Source organism: Oncorhynchus nerka, linkage group LG20 (genome assembly GCF_034236695.1).
Source record: "Oncorhynchus nerka isolate Pitt River linkage group LG20, Oner_Uvic_2.0, whole genome shotgun sequence".
In the NCBI taxonomy this organism is placed as follows: Eukaryota; Metazoa; Chordata; class Actinopteri; order Salmoniformes; family Salmonidae; genus Oncorhynchus; species Oncorhynchus nerka.
This window is the reverse complement of record NC_088415.1, coordinates 6,653,835-6,672,885: the sequence shown is the minus strand read 5'-3', so window position 1 is coordinate 6,672,885 and position 19,051 is coordinate 6,653,835. Positions and strand designations below refer to the sequence as shown.

General features: G+C 46.4%; 1 protein-coding gene across 2 annotated transcripts in view; it reads right to left on the bottom strand.

The window, feature by feature from the left end:
• The window catches only part of LOC115125237 (SPRY domain-containing SOCS box protein 1-like), a 37,507-nt gene that overhangs the window by 13,984 nt on the left and 4,472 nt on the right, over positions 1–19,051 (bottom strand). Inside the window, exon 2 of one of the 2 annotated variants that reach the window (XM_065005150.1) lies at positions 9,562–10,578. In XM_065005150.1, the coding sequence (XP_064861222.1) occupies positions 9,562–10,249 (688 nt within the window). In that variant the 5' untranslated portion in view covers positions 10,250–10,578. The remainder of the gene's footprint in view (positions 1–9,561; positions 10,579–19,051) is intronic. The other variant, XM_065005151.1, reaches the window with a different exon arrangement.

Sequence of the window (19,051 nt, the reverse complement as noted above, 5' to 3'; positions counted from 1 at the left end):
CAAAATTATTCAGCCCCCTTAATTAAGTTAATACTTTGTAGCGCCACCTTTTGCTGCGATTACAGCTGAAAGTCGCTTGGGGTATGTCTCTATCAGTTTTGCACATCGAGAGACTGAAATGTTTTCCCAATCCTTGCAAAACAGCTCGAGCTCAGTGAGGTTGGATGGAGAGCATTTGTGAACAGTTCTTTCCACAGATTCTCGATTGGATTCAGGTCTGGACTTTGACTTGGCCATTCTAACACCTGGATATGTTTATTTTTTAACCATTCCATTGTAGATTTTGCTTTATGTTTTGGATCATTGTCTTGTTTGAAGACAAATCTCCGTCCCAGTCTCAGGTCTTTTGCAGACTCCATCAGGTTTTCTTCCAGAATGGTCCTGTATTTGGCTCCATCAATCGTCCCATCAATTTTAACCATCTTCCCTGTCCCTGCTGAAGAAAAGCAGGCCCAAACCATGATGCTGCCACCACCATGTTTGACAGTGGGGATGGTATGTTCAGGGTGATGAGCTGTGTTGCTTTTACACCAAACATAACGTTTTGCATTGTTGCCAAAATGTTCAATTTTGGTTTCATCTGACCAGAACACCTTCTTCCACATGTGTCTCCCAGGTGGCTTGTGGCAAACTTTAAACAACACTTTTTATGGATATCTTTAAGAAATGGCTTTCTTCTTGCCACTCTTCCATAAAGGCCCGATTTGTGCAATATGCGACTGATTGTTGTCCTATGGACAGAGTCTCCCACCTCAGCTCACACGTATGTATGTATGTATGTATGTATGTATGTATGTATGTATGTATGTATAATCATTCTATTTCCATGAGTCCAACAGTTCACCCAAGTGTTTTGTTCTAAATCACAAGTCAAATCGCAATTGCAACATTTGGTTAAAAACAAAGCTTAGATTGTTTGCCCATATCGTACAGCCCAAGTGGCAGTGTGGAAATGATCTCAAGTGAAATCAAGAAATGGATGAAAATGCTGAAAATGGGTTTTGGTTGAGGTTGAATAGAACAGTATAAACCAATCAGAATGGAGGAAGACCCATTGACCTAGTGTGTATGTGTTGCCTCCCTAGGGTCAAGCACTAGTCATGAAGCAAATTTAGAACTTACACTGTTCAAAAACATAAAATACTGTAAAAAAATATATAAAAATATATAAAAAAATAATACATTTTTAAAAAGAAAGTGAAAAATAGTGTAATATGATATTTATTATATTATATTATCACCCAGCTCCAACTATTTTCATATTGTTACAACACAGTACATGGCCATAATATAAACATTTTAAATTTCTATCATTTAAAAACGTTTCAGTATAATGTAACGAGTAACGTAAGGTAATGTTTACTATTTATTTCTGATTGCCAAAGCAAGTGAAACAAAAAATATAAACATGTTTCCCACAAAAGGCCCTTTGGAGAGCGAGAGAGAGAGAGCGAGCGAGCGAGAGAGCGAGAGCGAGAGAGAGCGCGAGAGAGCGAGAGCGAGAGAGAGCGCGAGAGAGAGAGCGAGAGAGCGAGAGAGAGCGCGAGAGAGAGCGAGAGAGAGCGCGAGAGAGAGCGAGAACGTCAAGCTCCCCACAGTTTCCAACATTAAGTTTGCTGAAAAACACAATGGTGGTAGACCTGATCACCGACAACGATGAGCCTATAGGGAGGAGGTCAGAGACCTGGCAGTGTGGTGTTGCCAGGACAACAACCTCTCCCTCAACTTGATCAAGACAACGGCGCTGATCGTGGACTACAGGAAAAGGAGGGCTGAACAGGACCCCATTAACATCAACTGGGCTGTAGTGGAGCGGGTCAAGAGCTTCAAGTTCCTTGGTGTCCACATCACCAACAAACTATCATGGTCAAAATATACCAAGACAGTCATGAAGAGGGCACGAAAAAACGCCTTTTCCTCCTCAGGAGACCAGTTGCATCACCGCCTGTTATGGCATCCGTAAGGCTCTACAGAGGGTGGTGAGGACAGCCCAGTACATCACTGGGGCCAAGCTTCCTGCCATCCAGGACCTGTATATCAGAGGGTAGTGAGGACAGCCCAGTACATCACTGGGGCCAAGCTTCCTGACATCCAGGACCTGTATATCAGAGGGTAGTGAGGACAGCCCAGTACATCACTGGGGCCAAGCTTCCTGCCATCCAGGACCTCTATATCAGAGGGTAGTGAGGACAGCCCAGTACATCACTGGGGCCAAGCTTCCTGCCATCCAGGACCTGTATATCAGAGGGTAGTGAGGACAGCCCAGTACATCACTGGGGCCAAGCTTCCTGACATCCAGGACCTGTATATCAGAGGGTAGTGAGGACAGCCCAGTACATCACTGGGGCCAAGCTTCCTGCCATCCAGGACCTCTATATCAGAGGGTAGTGAGGACAGCCCAGTACATCACTGGGGCCAAGCTTCCTGCCATCCAGGACCTGTATATCAGAGGGTGGTGAGGACAGCCCAGTACATCACTGGGGCCAAGCTTCCTGCCATCCAGGACCTCTATATCAGAGGGTAGTGAGGACAGCCCAGTACATCACTGGAGCTCCCTGCCATCCAGGACCACTATATCAGAGGGTAGTGAGGACAGCCCAGTACATCACTGGGGCCCAGCTCCCAGCCATCCAGGACCTCTATATCAGAGGGTAGTGCGTACAGCCCAGTACATCACTGGGGCCCAGCTCCCAGCCATCCAGGACCACTATATCAGAGGGTAGTGAGGACAGCCCAGTACATCACTGGGGCCCAGCTCCCAGCCATCCAGGACCTCTATATCAGAGGGTAGTGCGTACAGCCCAGTACATCACTGGAGCTCCCTGCCATCCAGGACCTGTATACTAAGCGGTTTCAGAGGAAGGCCCACAAAAAAATTGGAGACTTTCTGCTACCGCACAGCAAGCGGTACCGGAGTGCCAAGTCGAGGTCCAAAAGGCTCCTTACTAACAGCTTCAACCCCCCCAAGCCATAATACAGCCATAATACCCCTGAACAGCAAATCAAATGGTCACCTGGACTGTTTACATCAACCGACCCCCTTTGTTTTTACACTACTGCTACTCAATGTTTATTATCTATGCATAGCCACTTTACCCCGACCTACAATTACCTGGACTCCCCCCGCACATTGACTCGGTACTGGTACCCCCTGTACATAGCCACTTTACCCCGACCTACAATTACATGGACTCCCCGCACATTGACTCGGTACTGGTACCCCCTGTACATAGCCACATTGTTACTTTAGTTAATTTACAAAATATTTTCTTACGAAGTACATGGGTTGGTTGACACATCCTGACAAATAACATTTGATTCGATTCTTGCTGCAGAATGAGACGTTCTAGAATAGAGAAGGACTTGGGCTCAGAGTTTTTCATGGTCAGATCGCGTGCCGAGAGGGAAAAATAAACTCCAAGGTGCCCGTTTGAATCCTCCTTCCTTAAAAATGGCTTTTGACATAAATTGGTGAAAGCAATGCAATGGAAAAGCTGGCTTAAGGCGCCTGCATACTAGGCTCGGTTTACTCGCAGAACTCAGCTAGGTGGACGACGGTGCCTCTCGCACACTCCCTTAAAAACCTTCGCTTGGAAAATGAGAAGAAAGAAGGCAGTAATATTACTGTTTTGTCTCACTGCAGCAACATAGTAGCCAGTATAAACTTCCTCAAAATAGTCAATTAATTACACATTTCTTAATGTGTAGAGGAGATCTTAGGTTGCATTATTTTACATCTAAGATGTTTGATGCAAATTGTTTTCACTTGACAAATATTAACTAGTCGTCGTCTCATTGACAAACACTTGGTTGAACAATCGCATCCATAGTTGACTCCTACTAGGTACTACTATTGACCAATCACGGATGAAGGGGCGTCGACTTCGGTTACCGAACTTCAACTTGCCTCAAGTAAAGAATGTGTGCGAACAGCCCAAAAAAAGCCCTACCAAACACCAAAACGTCACAAACAGTCATAATATAAAACGCAACATGTAAAGTGTTGGTCCCATGTTTCATAAAAGTTCCCAGAAATGTTCTATACGCACAAAAAAAACAAACGTATTTCTCTTTGTTTACATCCGTGTTAGTACATTCCTTTCTCTTAAATGTTGTGCACTAATTCGTTTACATCCCTGTTACTGAGCATTTTTCCTTTGCCAAGGGAATCTATCCATCTGACAGGTGTGACATATCAAGAAGCTGATTAAACAGCATGATCATTACACAGGTGCACCTTGTGCCAGGGAGAATAAAAGGCCACTAAAATGTGCTGTTTTGTCACACAACACAATGCCACAGATGTCTCAAGTTTTGAGGGAGCGTGTAATTGACATTCTGACTGCAGGAATGTTCACCTGAGCTGTTGCCAGATAATTGAATGTTCATATCTCTACCATAAGCCGCGTCCAACGTCGTTTAAGAGAATTTGGCAGTACTTTCAACCGGCCACACAACCTTCAGGCCACGTGTAACTACATCAGCCCAGGACTGCCACATCCGGCTTCTTCACCTGCGGGATCGTCTGAGACCAGCCACCGGGACAGCTGATGAAAACCTGCAGGATCGTCTGAGACCAGCCACCGGGACAGCTGAGGAAACTGATCGTCTGAGACCAGCCACCGGGACAGCTGATGAAACTAAGGAGTATTTATGTCTGTAACAAAGCCCTTTTGTGGGAAAAAAAAAGGCATTCTGACTGGATGGGCCTGGCTTCCCAGTGGATGGGCCTGGCTTCCCAGTGGATGGGCCTGGCTTCCCAGTGGATGGGCCTGGCTTCCCAGTGGATGGGCCTGGCTTCCCAGTGGATGCGCCTGGCTTCCCAGTGGATGCGCCTGGCTTCCCAGTGGGTGGGCCTGGCTGCCCAGTGGATGCGCCTGGCTTCCCAGTGGATGCGCCTGGCTTCCCAGTGGATGCGCCTGGCTTCCCAGTGGGTGGGCCTGGCTTCCCAGTGGGTGGGCCTGGCTTCCCAGTGGGTGGGCCTGGCTTCCCAGTGGGTGGGCCTGGCTTCCCAGTGGGTGGGCCTGGCTTCCCAGTGGGTGGGCCTGGCTTCCCAGTGGGTGGGCCTCTGCCCAGTCATGTGAAATGTATAGATTTGGGCCTAATACATTTATTTCAAAATGGACTGATTTCCTTATATGAACTGTAACTCAGTAAAAATCATTGAGATTGTTGCATGTTGCATTGCTGTTCAGTGTGCGTTGGACCTGGGAAACATACAGGTTTTACAGTATACTATTCTAGTTGTCAGATCAATAACTTGAAGGGACTATTCTGTTGACACTCCTTACTACAGAAAATGCTACCCAGACCTCAGTATACTATACTAGTTGACACTCCTTACTACAGAAAATGCTACCCAGACCTCACTCAGTATACTATTCTAGTTGTCAGATCAATAACTTTGAAGGGACTATTCTGTTGACACTCCTTACTACAGAAAATGCTACCCAGACCTAGATCAAAGTGATCAACAGGTTTGTGAAATGATTACATTTGTTGTATCTGGGGCATAGAAGAGAGAGATAAAAAATAAAAATAAAGAGATTGAATCACAATGCCAATGGCACATTATCAGGTTGTGCTCAACTGGCTTACATAGTAGTTGTAATCAGTGGCTCTAGCCTGGTCCCAGATCTGTTTAGGCTGTCTTGTTGAATTGGCAGGCTAAAGTTTGGGAAAACAGTACAAATAGATCTGGGACCAGGCTAGCCTAACGGTGTAATCAGTGGCTCTAGCCTGGTCCCAGATCTGTTCAGTCTTGCTAATGGCAGGCAGTACAAATAGATCTGGGACCAGGCTAGCCTAACAGTGTAATCAGTGGCTCTAGCCTGGTCCCAGATCTGTTTAGGCTGTCTTGCTGAATTGGCAGGCTAAAGTTTGGGAAAACGGTACAAATAGATCTGGGACCAGGCTAGCCTAACAGTGTAATCTGTAGATGCCTCTAACTTGGTCCCAGATCGATTTTTGCCATTAATCATAGAATTAGGCAAGACCACACTATCAGATCTGGGACTGTAGTCTGTTCTAGCTTGGTTCCAGATCTGTTTGTGTTGTCTCGCCAACTCCTTTACATTAACAGTGACCATAGGAACTGGCAAGAGAGAACAAAGGTCTGGGTCCAGGCTACAAATCCTCAGTTCTCTGGTGTAACCTTGATGTGCAGTAATGTCTTTTAAAACGGGGTCGACCTTTGAACTGTACCGTTACACCCAAGTCCATTACATCACGAAGTTGTACTCAAAACTGTGGTCTAAAGTAGTGCACTACTACAGAGTCCTATTGGCCCTGGTCTAAAGTAGTACACTACTACCACAGAATCCTATTGGTCCTGGTCTAAAGTAGTACACTACTACTACAGAGTCCTATTGGCCCTGGTCTAAAGTAGTGCACTACTACTACAGTCCTATTGGCCCTGGTCTAAAGTAGTGCCCTACTACTACTACAGAGTCCTATTAGCCCTGGTCTAAAGTAGTGCACTACTACTACTACTACAGAGTCCCATTGGCCCTGGTCTAAAGTAGTGCACTACTACTACAACAGAGTCCTATTGGCCCTGGTCTAAAGTAGTGCACTACTACTACAACAGAGTCCTATTGGCCCTGGTCTAAAGTAGTGCACTACTACAACAGAGTCCTATTGGCCCTGGTCTAAAATAGTGCACTACTACTAATACTACTACTACAGAGTCCTATTGGCCCTGGTCTAAAGTAGTGCACTACTACAACAGAGTCCTATTGGCCCTGGTCTAAAGTAGTGCACTACCCCTATGGGTCCTGGTCTAAAGTAGTGCACTACCCATATGGGTCCTGGTCTAAAGTAGTGCACTACCCCTATTAGCCCTGGTCTAAAGTAGTGCACTACCCCTATTAGCCCTGGTCTAAAGTAGTGCACTACCCCTATTAGCCCTGGTCTAAAGTAGTGCACTATGTAGGGAATAGGGTGCCATTTGAGATGTCCTCACAATTTCAGTGTTTATTGATGTAATTAACTTGGGTGTAACAGAATGTTCAAAGGTTGGCCCCATTAAAAACATCATTAAAAACATGAACGCACACCAAGGCAACACCAGAGAAGCCTGATCTCAGATCTGTTTGTGTCCTCTCGGTCAATTCCTATGGTCCACACCAAGGCAACACCAGAGAAGCCTGATCTCAGATCTGTTTGTATCCTCTTGGTCAATTCCTATGGTCCACACCAAGGCAACACCAGAGAAGCCTGATCTCAGATCTGTTTGTGTCCTCTCGGTCAATTCCTATGGTCCACACCAAGGCAACACTAGAGAAGCCTGATCTCAGATCTGTTTGTGTCCTCTCGGTCAATTCCTATGGTCTATGGTCCACACCAAGGCAACACCAGAGAAGCCTGATCTCAGATCTGTTTGTGTCCTCTCGGTCAATTCCTATGGTCCACACCAAGGCAACACCAGAGAAGCCTGATCTCAGATCTGTTTGTGTCCTCTCGGTCAATTCCTATGGTCCACTGTTAAATATATAGTAGTTGGCGACTAAACTGTTACGACTAAGATCTTCTCAGCAAAAAATAATAATAATTTTTTTTTAAATCAATTACAGATTTCTTGACTTTATATATATTAGATACATTTAGAGTTTTTTTTATAACAAAATGTCAAATGCAGCCCTGAAAGTGTCTATGACCTAGTTCTGAATCACATCCGTCTGTACAGCCCAATGTCTAGACAGACTGACACTGCTCCTAAAGCTCCCTAGGAGGAAGCATTTACAACCAGGGTGGGAAATGAACACCCCCGTCACCAGCCAAATGAGGGTAGATTTTGGCATTAGCGGGTAAGATGTCTATTTCACCGGGTGATGACACAGCATTTGAGAACCGTTTCTATCCACCCCCCCCCCCCCCCCTCCCCAATCCAAAGCCCAAATGTAGAAGCTGAAAGGCTAGTGAAGTGTGACATTATCCTGCTAGTTACATCGTTTTGTTCACACGCTAGGGTTGTTTTTCAATATTAGTTTGAGTTTGCTGCAACTAACTGCTGCAAACGTAGACAGAGATTCTCATCTCTGATAGACAGACACATGTGGTGGCAGGGTAGCCTAGTGGTTAGAGCGTTGGGCTAGTAACCGGAAGGTTGCAAGTTCAAACCCCCGAGCTGACAAGATACAAATCTGTCGTTCTGCCCCTGAACAAGGCAGTTAACCCACTGTTCCTAGGCCGTCATTGAAAATAAGAATCTGTTCTTAACTGACTTGCCTGGTTAAATAAAAGGTTAAAAAAAATAACTAAAATGTGCTGTTAACTTAAAGGGGGCAGGTGAACACGTTGGTCTCACCCAATGACTCATATTTGGGGGTACATTGAGCGTGGAAGACACCCCCAAAAAAACTTTGTCATTTAATCATTAAAAACACTCAATTTTATTGTGATCCTACATTTACTTGTAAAAAAATATTAAAAATAATAATAAATCAACCGTATCACTCAGTATTTAGTGGCAGAGCAAGGAACTTTGTTGATTGTTGATGTTCAGTTGTACAACCGTTTATCAGTTTGACTATTGTATCAAAATTACTTATTTTAACTAATTATTTAAAACTCAGGTCACGAAGGTAATTGAGCAATACATTCTGTATTACTAGTAAGAAGCTTCTTGTTTTTAAAAACATTAAAGAATGCTCATTCAGTTATTTTTGGTGTAATATTTTTCTGGTTAAAAAAAATAAATAAAGTGTCTGGTAGATTCTCTCATTTTACCTGCCATTGATTGGTGGAGGGAAAAACGTACATTTGCCAGATTCCAACCAATGTCCAGACAGACACTGTTGCTATAGTTCCCGAGGAGGAAGTATTAAGTGATAGCTAGGAACACGTGCAGTAGCACTCATCTTTGCAACTGGAACATATAGAAGTGTCATAACTAGAGCCAACATGATTCCTTATCCTAATGCATGTCAGAGAGGCATGTTTGTTCTACATAGAATATTTCTACACGTTCCAAAGAACCCAAGACAACAGCTGGCTGTGAGACGAGGCTATAGTAGATTCCTATGGCGTTTAGAAAAGAAAAAAAGAAGAGTCCCAAATCATATCTCAGACCAAAGCCAACTCTGAATAATTACAGTTTAGAAAATATATTATAGGCCAGGGCACTCCAACCCTGTTCATGAAAAGCTAGTTTTCGCTCCAATCCTAATCTAGTCCACCTCATTCTCATCATTCACTGGATCATTAACTGAATCAGGTTAGTTATAACTGGGGCTGGAGTTTAAACCTATAGGAGGGTAGCTCTCCAGGAACAGGGTTGGAGTGAACCTATAGGAGGGTAGCTCTCCAGGAACAGGGTTGGAGTGAACCTATAGGAGGGTAGCTCTCCAGGAACAGGGCTGGAGTTTAAACCTATATGAGGGTAGCTCTCCAGGAACAGGGCTGGAGTTTAAACCTATATGAGGGTAGCTCTCCAGGAACAGGGCTGGAGTTTAAACCTATAGGAGGGTAGCTCTCCAGGAACAGGGCTGGAGTTTAAACCTACAGGAGGGTAGCTCTCCAGGAACAGGGTTGGAGAGCTCTGTTATAGGCACTACTTACGATCGAGTCCATTGATGTAGCGGATTCGTATTTCACAGTGCCCCCACACAGCACTGACGACAGGGTACAGCTTCCTCCCCTTGAGTCCTCTGAAAGCCACCCCTAAGTATTGTCCGTCCACTATATAGCTCAGAGTCCCCTCGTCCATGTCCAACACTACCAGGAATGAATCGGGGACTATAAACGTCTCATCCGGCTCCAGGAACGCAGGGTACATCTTACTGGGCTGATTCTTTCCATCGTGGTGAAGTCTATTCCGTCCCAGGTCCCAGCCCCAGGACTCGTGGTTATTACCCACCAGGGTCGTGTAGCCTACGGAATGAAGCGGCGCGTCTCCCGTCGCCACGCCGACGATGGCGTGCGTGCCCCGCTGTCTCATGGCCCAGCTGATCTCCCAGATGTGTAGCCCCCGGGTGTAGCCGATACAGGCCCGGATGGCATCCGTGCTCTGAGCCACGGGGTGCCGATGGAAGACCAGTTTGTTGTCGTCCTTGACGAAGATGTTGAGCGATCGGTCGTTGTTGTTCCACGAGTGCTGCATCTGGACCTCCTGTCCAGCAGGGGGCATGTCCAGCAGCAGATCCAGCCTGGAGGGCTTGTTATGGTCCAGAGCTGCCAGCTCCAGAGGCCTGAATGCCGGGTCCCTCATGTCAATAGTCTTTATGCCTCCAGGAACACTCTGCCCCATGCTCCTTTGTGAAGTTAGAGCGCCCACAGAGCACTCCTCCTCCTGTCGAGTGCTCCTCTTCCCCCCCCCTTCAAAACAAAGAAGAAACAAAAAAAGGGGGTGAGCAAAGTAGTTTGTTTTCGGTTGCCCCCTCCTCACCACCTCTACAGCCTGCTTCGGTCACAGCCAATCAGGAGGCTAGGATTGGTGCCCCTTCACTGGTTGCCAGGTAACAGGATCAGGCCAGGTCTTGGTTCAAGCCCACCTGGGAAGAAATAGGAGGAGAAGAGAGAGGAGGAAGGGGAGATGGATGAGGATGAGAAAGGAGAGATGGATGAGGAGGAGAAGAGCTAGTAGGAAGGGAAGATGGATGAGAAGAGAGGTCGAACACAAATCATTACACCAACAACTTACATTGACTTCCTATTCCCCTATTACTATAATGTGTGGTTCAGTAAGGGCCTGGTGTGAGTAAAGTTAGCACGGTTGTGGGTTCAATTCCCACATGCAGGAATCATTGTGGATAAAAAGCATCTGGTAATTATATGAGATTAGTATTTTAAAACTGCCTCAGGTCAACTCATTAACCCACAGCTACTGGCTAATCAACTGACTATGGCTGGTTATATATGTGCAACTGACCCTTAAACACTATAAGAGGTCAGAGGCTTTGATGTTAATATTATACTGTGTCCAATCACTGGAACACACTACAACATTACGAAATCATTTTGTCTTCAGAATGTTTGAAATATTCCATGAAATGACTCCAAGAAGATTGGGGGCAGCACCACCCATTGCTTAAAGACCCCCCCCCCCCTCCAGAAAGTCTTAGTATGCCTAAATAACAGCGCATAAAAAAACAACTTTGAGCTCACTGGGATGATGAGAGGGTTGATTAGCTGAATTCAATTTAATGTTTTTCACAGCTAAAATTACTATCAGAATGACCCTCGCAAAAATAACTGACAGTCTTCTACAAGGACTAACTAACTAACTGTTACTAGGTCACCGGGGTAGTCTGGTTTGGGTGTGTAAACCAAATAATGTGGTTTCACATAAAGAACATTTTTTGGGGAAAAAAACAAACACAAGAGCATCATTTGCAACTGGGAGACCCCTGCTACCGACCGCGGGGAGGGCCCTGCTACCGACCGCGGGGAGGCTTAAACAGATAACACACACTGTTACAGTCTGGTTTTCCAGGGCAAGAAAACACAAGGCTACTGGTCTGGCTACACTGTGAATGCAGTGACCAGCTACTAGACAGTGACCAGCTGCTAGACAGAGTTACAGAACACAGAGTCTCAGTCCCAAAAGGCACCATATTCCCTTCATAGTGCACCATATTCCCTTCATAGTGCACCATATTCCCTTCATAGTGCAGTACTTGCCCTGCTACTGGACAGATCTACAAATCAACACCAAAGACTTGGCACCAAACACAAGATGAGAACCTGATTCACTGTAGCTTGGTCCCAGACCAATCTGTGATGTTTTGAATCAATTTAAAATGAAATACTTTTAGGGGAAATTTGCCTGGCAACATACAGCAGCTCCTACGTGCGTTTGTGCTGTGCAGCCCAGATCTGGTTTTGCCAATTTCTTGCCCCACTCAAATGTTGCAATCTTATGTAACAGCTGGTGTAGCTTGGCGCATTGCTTGGAACATTGTATTGCACCAAGTGACAGCTTAAATCAATGGTTAAAATGTGTTTATTGTCGTCATGTGTTCCACATTGTCTAATAGGATGTCAAGTGAACAAAATGATGCACTTTACTGGCTCGGCTCTGGCGTCACTACCGATCATCAGCATGTCTGATCGATTCGATCTGTATTCTGTCCATGTTGCTAGGGGACAAGCATACAACCAGGGAACTAAAGACAACCAGGGAACTAAAGACAGCCAGGGAACTAAAGACAGCCAGCCAGGGAACTAAAGACAGCCAGGGAACTAAAGACAGCCAGGGAACTAAAGACAGCCAGGGAACTAAAGACAGCCAGGGAACTAAAGACAGAACCAGGGAACTAAAGACAGCCAGGGAACTAAAGACAGCCAGGGAACTAAAGACAGCCAGGGAACTAAAGACAACAGGGAACTAAAGACAACCAGGGAACTAAAGACAACCAGGGAACTAAAGACAACCAGGGAACTGTGGTAACAGACAACCAGGGAACTAAAGACAGGGAACCAGGAACTAAAGACAACCAGGGTACTAAAGACAACCAGGGAACTAAAGACAACCAGGGTACTAAAGACAACCAGGGTACTAAAGACAACCAGGGTACTAAAGACAGCCAGGGAACTGTGGTAACAGACAACCAGGGAACTAAAGACAACCAGGGAACTAAAGACAACCAGGGAACTAAAGACAACCAGGGAACTAAAGACAACCAGGGAACTAAAGACAACCAGGGAACTGTGGTAACAGACAGCCAGGGAACTAAAGACAGACAGGGAACTAAAGACAGCCAGGAAAATGTGGTATCAGACAGACAGGGAACTAAAGACAGCCAGGGAACTAAAGACAACAAGGGAACTGGGTAACAGACTAACTGTGGTATCAGACAGGGAACCAGGGAACTAAAGGGAACTAAAACCAGGGGTACAGACAGGAACTAAAACAGACAGGGAACTGTGGTATCAGACAGACAGGGAACTAAAGACAGACAGGGAACTGTGGTATCAGACAGACAGGGAACTGTGGTATCAGACAGCCAGGGAACTAAAGACAGCCAGGGAACTAAATACAGACAGGGAACTGTGGTATCAGACAGACAGGGAACTGTGGTATCAGACAGACAGGGAACTGTGGTATCAGACAGGGAACTAAAGACAGACAGGGAACTAAAGACAGACAGGGAACTAAAGACAGACAGGGAACTAAAGACAGACAGGGAACTGTGGTAACAGACAGACAGGGAACTAAAGACAACCAGGGAACTAAAGACAACCAGGGAACTGTGGTAACAGACAACCAGGGAACTAAAGACAGCCAGGGAACTAAAGACAGCCAGGGAACTAAAGACAGCCAGGGAACTAAAGACAACCAGGGAACAGACAGCCAGGGTACTAAAGACAGACAGGGAACTAAAGACAGACAGGGAACTAAAACAGACAGGGAACCAGACAGGGAACTGTGGTAACAGACAGCCAGGGAACTGTGGTAACAGACAGCCAGGGAACTGTGGTAACAGACAGCCAGGGAACTGTGGTAAAGACAGAACTGTGGTAACAGACAGCCAGGGAACTGTGGTAACAGACAGCCAGGGAACTAAAGACAGACAGGGAACTAAAGACAGCCAGGGAACTGTGGTAACAGACACCCAGGGAACTAAAGACAGACAGGGAACTGTGGTAACAGACAGCCAGGGAACTAAAGACAGACAGGGAACTAAAGACAACCAGGGAACTAAAGACAGCCAGGGAACTAAAGACAGCCAGGGAACTAAAGACAGCCAGGGAACTGGGTAACAGACAAGAACTAAAGACAGCCAGGGAACTGTGGTAACAGACAGCCAGGGAACTAAAGACAGCCAGGGAACTGTGGTAACAGACAACCAGAACTAAAGACAACCAGGGAACTGTGGTAACAGACAGCCAGGGAACTAAAGACAGACAGGGAACTAAAGACAGACAGGAACTAAAGAACTAAAGACAACCAGGGAACTAAAGACAACCAGGGAACTGTGGTAACAGACAGGGAACTAAAGACAGACAGGGAACTAAAGACAACCAGGGAACTAAAGACAAAGGAACTAAAGACAGACAGGGAACTAAAGACAGCCAGGGAACTAAAGACAGCCAGGGAACTGTGGTAACAGACAGGGAACTAAAGACAGCCAGGGAACTGTGGTAACAGACAGCCAGGGAACTGTGGTAACAGACAACCAGGGAACTAAAGACAGCCAGGGAACTGTGGTAACAGACAACCAGGGAACTAAAGAGAGCCAGGGAACTAAAGACAGACAGGGAACTAAAGACAGACAGGGAACTGTGGTATCAGACAGACAGGGAACTAAAGACAGACAGGGAACTGTGGTATCAGACAGACAGGGAACTGTGGTATCAGACAGCCAGGGAACTAAAGACAGACAGGGAACTAAATACAGACAGGGAACTAAATACAGACAGGGAACTAAATACAGACAGGGAACTGTGGTATCAGACAGACAGGGAACTGTGGTATCAGACAGCCAGGGAACTAAAGACAGACAGGGAACTAAAGACAGACAGGGAACTAAAGACAGACAGGGAACTAAATACAGACAGGGAACTAAATACAGACAGGGAACTAAATACAGACAGGGAACTAAATACAGACAGGGAACTGTGGTATCAGACAGACAGGGAACTGTGGTATCAGACAGACAGGGAACTAAAGACAGCCAGGGAACTAAAGACAGACAGGGAACTAAAGACAGACAGGGAACTGTGGTAACAGACAGACAGGGAACTAAAGACAACCAGGGAACTAAAGACAACCAGGGAACTAAAGACAACCAGGGAACTAAAAGACAACCAGGGAACTAAAGCCAGGGAACTAAAGGCCAGGGAACTAAAGACAACCAGGGAACTGTGGTAACAGACAGCCAGGGTACTAAATACAGACAGGGAACTAAAGACAGACAGGGAACTAAAGACAGACAGGGAACTGTGGTAACAGACAGCCAGGGAACTGTGGTAACAGACAGCCAGGGAACTAAAGACAGACAGGGAACTAAAGACAGCCAGGGAACTAAAGACAGCCAGGGAACTGTGGTAACAGACAGCCAGGGAACTAAAGACAGCCAGGGAACTGTGGTAACAGACAGCCAGGGAACTGTGGTAACAGACAGCCAGGGAACTAAAGACAGCCAGGGAACTAAAGACAGCCAGGGAACTAAAGACAGACAGGGAACTAAAGACAGCCAGGGAACTAAAGACAGCCAGGGAACTGTGGTAACAGACAGCCAGGGAACTAAAGACAGCCAGGGAACTAAAGACAGCCAGGGAACTAAAGACAGCCAGGGAACTAAAGACAGACAGGGAACTAAAGACAGCCAGGGAACTAAAGACAGCCAGGGAACTAAAGACAGACAGGGAACTAAAGACAGACAGGGAACTAAAGACAACCAGGGAACTAAAGACAACCAGGGAACTAAAGACAACCAGGGAACTAAAGACAGCCAGGGAACTAAAGACAGCCAGGGAACTGTGGTAACAGACAGCCAGGGAACTAAAGACAACCAGGGTACTAAAGACAACCAGGGAACTAAAGACAACCAGGGTACTAAAGACAACCAGGGTACTAAAGACAACCAGGGTACTAAAGACAGCCAGGGAACTGTGGTAACAGACAACCAGGGAACTAAAGACAACCAGGGAACTAAAGACAACCAGGGAACTAAAGACAACCAGGGAACTAAAGACAACCAGGGAACTGTGGTAACAGACAGCCAGGGAACTAAAGACAGACAGGGAACTAAAGACAGCCAGGGAACTGTGGTAACAGACAGCCAGGGAACTAAAGACAGACAGGGAACTAAAGACAGCCAGGAAAATGTGGTATCAGACAGACAGGGAACTAAAGACAGCCAGGGAACTAAAGACAGCAAGGGAACTGTGGTAACAGACAGCCAGGGAACTAAAGACAGACAGGGAACTAAAGACAGACAGGGAACTGTGGTAACAGACAACCAGGGAACTAAAGACAGCCAGGGAACTAAAGACAGACAGGGAACTGTGGTATCAGACAGACAGGGAACTAAAGACAGACAGGGAACTGTGGTATCAGACAGACAGGGAACTGTGGTATCAGACAGCCAGGGAACTAAAGACAGACAGGGAACTAAAGACAGACAGGGAACTAAATACAGACAGGGAACTAAATACAGACAGGGAACTGTGGTATCAGACAGACAGGGAACTAAAGACAGACAGGGAACTGTGGTATCAGACAGACAGGGAACTGTGGTATCAGACAGCCAGGGAACTAAAGACAGCCAGGGAACTAAATACAGACAGGGAACTAAATACAGACAGGGAACTGTGGTATCAGACAGACAGGGAACTGTGGTATCAGACAGACAGGGAACTAAAGACAGACAGGGAACTAAAGACAGACAGGGAACTAAAGACAGACAGGGAACTGTGGTAACAGACAGACAGGGAACTAAAGACAACCAGGGAACTAAAGACAACCAGGGAACTGTGGTAACAGACAACCAGGGAACTAAAGACAGCCAGGGAACTAAAGACAGCCAGGGAACTAAAGACAGCCAGGGAACTAAAGACAACCAGGGAACTGTGGTAACAGACAGCCAGGGTACTAAAGACAGACAGGGAACTAAAGACAGACAGGGAACTAAAGACAGACAGGGAACTAAAGACAGACAGGGAACTGTGGTAACAGACAGCCAGGGAACTGTGGTAACAGACAGCCAGGGAACTGTGGTAACAGACAGCCAGGGAACTGTGGTAACAGACAGCCAGGGAACTGTGGTAACAGACAGCCAGGGAACTGTGGTAACAGACAGCCAGGGAACTAAAGACAGACAGGGAACTAAAGACAGCCAGGGAACTGTGGTAACAGACACCCAGGGAACTAAAGACAGACAGGGAACTGTGGTAACAGACAGCCAGGGAACTAAAGACAGACAGGGAACTAAAGACAACCAGGGAACTAAAGACAGCCAGGGAACTAAAGACAGCCAGGGAACTAAAGACAGCCAGGGAACTGTGGTAACAGACAGCCAGGGAACTAAAGACAGCCAGGGAACTGTGGTAACAGACAGCCAGGGAACTAAAGACAGCCAGGGAACTGTGGTAACAGACAACCAGGGAACTAAAGACAACCAGGGAACTGTGGTAACAGACAGCCAGGGAACTAAAGACAGACAGGGAACTAAAGACAGACAGGGAACTAAAGACAACCAGGGAACTAAAGACAACCAGGGAACTAAAGACAACCAGGGAACTGTGGTAACAGACAGCCAGGGAACTAAAGACAGCCAGGGAACTAAAGACAGCCAGGGAACTGTGGTAACAGACAGCCAGGGAACTAAAGACAGCCAGGGAACTGTGGTAACAGACAGCCAGGGAACTAAAGACAGCCAGGGAACTGTGGTAACAGACAACCAGGGAACTAAAGACAACCAGGGAACTGTGGTAACAGACAGCCAGGGAACTAAAGACAGACAGGGAACTAAAGACAGACAGGGAACTAAAGACAACCAGGGAACTAAAGACAACCAGGGAACTGTGGTAACAGACAGCCAGGGAACTAAAGACAGACAGGGAACTAAAGACAACCAGGGAACTAAAGACAACCAGGGAACTAAAGACAGACAGGGAACTAAAGACAGCCAGGGAACTAAAGACAGCCAGGGAACTGTGGTAACAGACAGGGAACTAAAGACAGCCAGGGAACTGTGGTAACAGACAGCCAGGGAACTGTGGTAACAGACAACCAGGGAACTAAAGACAGCCAGGGAACTGTGGTAACAGACAACCAGGGAACTAAAGACAGCCAGGGAACTAAAGACAGACAGGGAACTAAAGACAGACAGGGAACTGTGGTATCAGACAGACAGGGAACTAAAGACAGACAGGGAACTGTGGTATCAGACAGACAGGGAACTGTGGTATCAGACAGCCAGGGAACTAAAGACAGACAGGGAACTAAAGACAGACAGGGAACTAAATACAGACAGGGAACTAAATACAGACAGGGAACTAAATACAGACAGGGAACTAAATACAGACAGGGAACTGTGGTATCAGACAGACAGGGAACTGTGGTATCAGACAGACAGGGAACTAAAGACAGCCAGGGAACTAAAGACAGACAGGGAACTGTGGTAACAGACAGACAGGGAACTAAAGACAACCAGGGAACTAAAGACAACCAGGGAACTAAAGACAACCAGGGAACTAAAGACAGCCAGGGAACTAAAGACAGCCAGGGAACTAAAGACAACCAGGGAACTGTGGTAACAGACAGCCAGGGTACTAAATACAGAAGGGAACTAAAGACAGACAGGGAACTAAAGACAGACAGGGAACTGTGGTAACAGACAGCCAGGGAACTGTGGTAACAGACAGCCAGGGAACTAAAGACAGCCAGGGAACTAAAGACAGCCAGGGAACTAAAGACAGCCAGGGAACTGTGGTAACAGACAGCCAGGGAACTAAAGACAGCCAGGGAACTGTGGTAACAGACAGCCAGGGAACTGTGGTAACAGACAGCCAGGGAACTAAAGACAGCCAGGGAACTAAAGACAGACAGGGAACTAAAGACAGACAGGGAACTAAAGACAGCCAGGGAACTAAAGACAGACAGGGAACTAAAGACAGACAGGGAACTAAAGACAGACAGGGAACTAAAGACAGACAGGGAACTAAAGACAGACAGGGAACTAAAGACAGCCAGGGAACTGTGGTAACAGACAGCCAGGAAACTGTGGTAACAGACAGACAGGGAACTAAAGACAGACAGGGAACTGTGGTAACAGACAGCCAGGGAACTAAAGACAGCCAGGGAACTAAAGACAGCCAGGGAACTAAAGACAGCCAGGGAACTAAAGACAGCCAGGGAACTGTGGTAACAGACAGCCAGGGAACTAAAGACAGACAGGGAACTAAAGACAGACAGGGAACTGTGGTAACAGGAACTAAACCGCGCTAGCTGCTGCTGAGAAGGGAAAGGTTAGGCCCCACTAATTGAATTGTAGACAAGAGTTCATTGAGAAGCATTTTGGCTCTTTTTCTAATACAAGTAAACAACCATTTAAAATGGGGCATGTCTCCTCAATGATGGCCAGACAGAGGGGAAGAATAC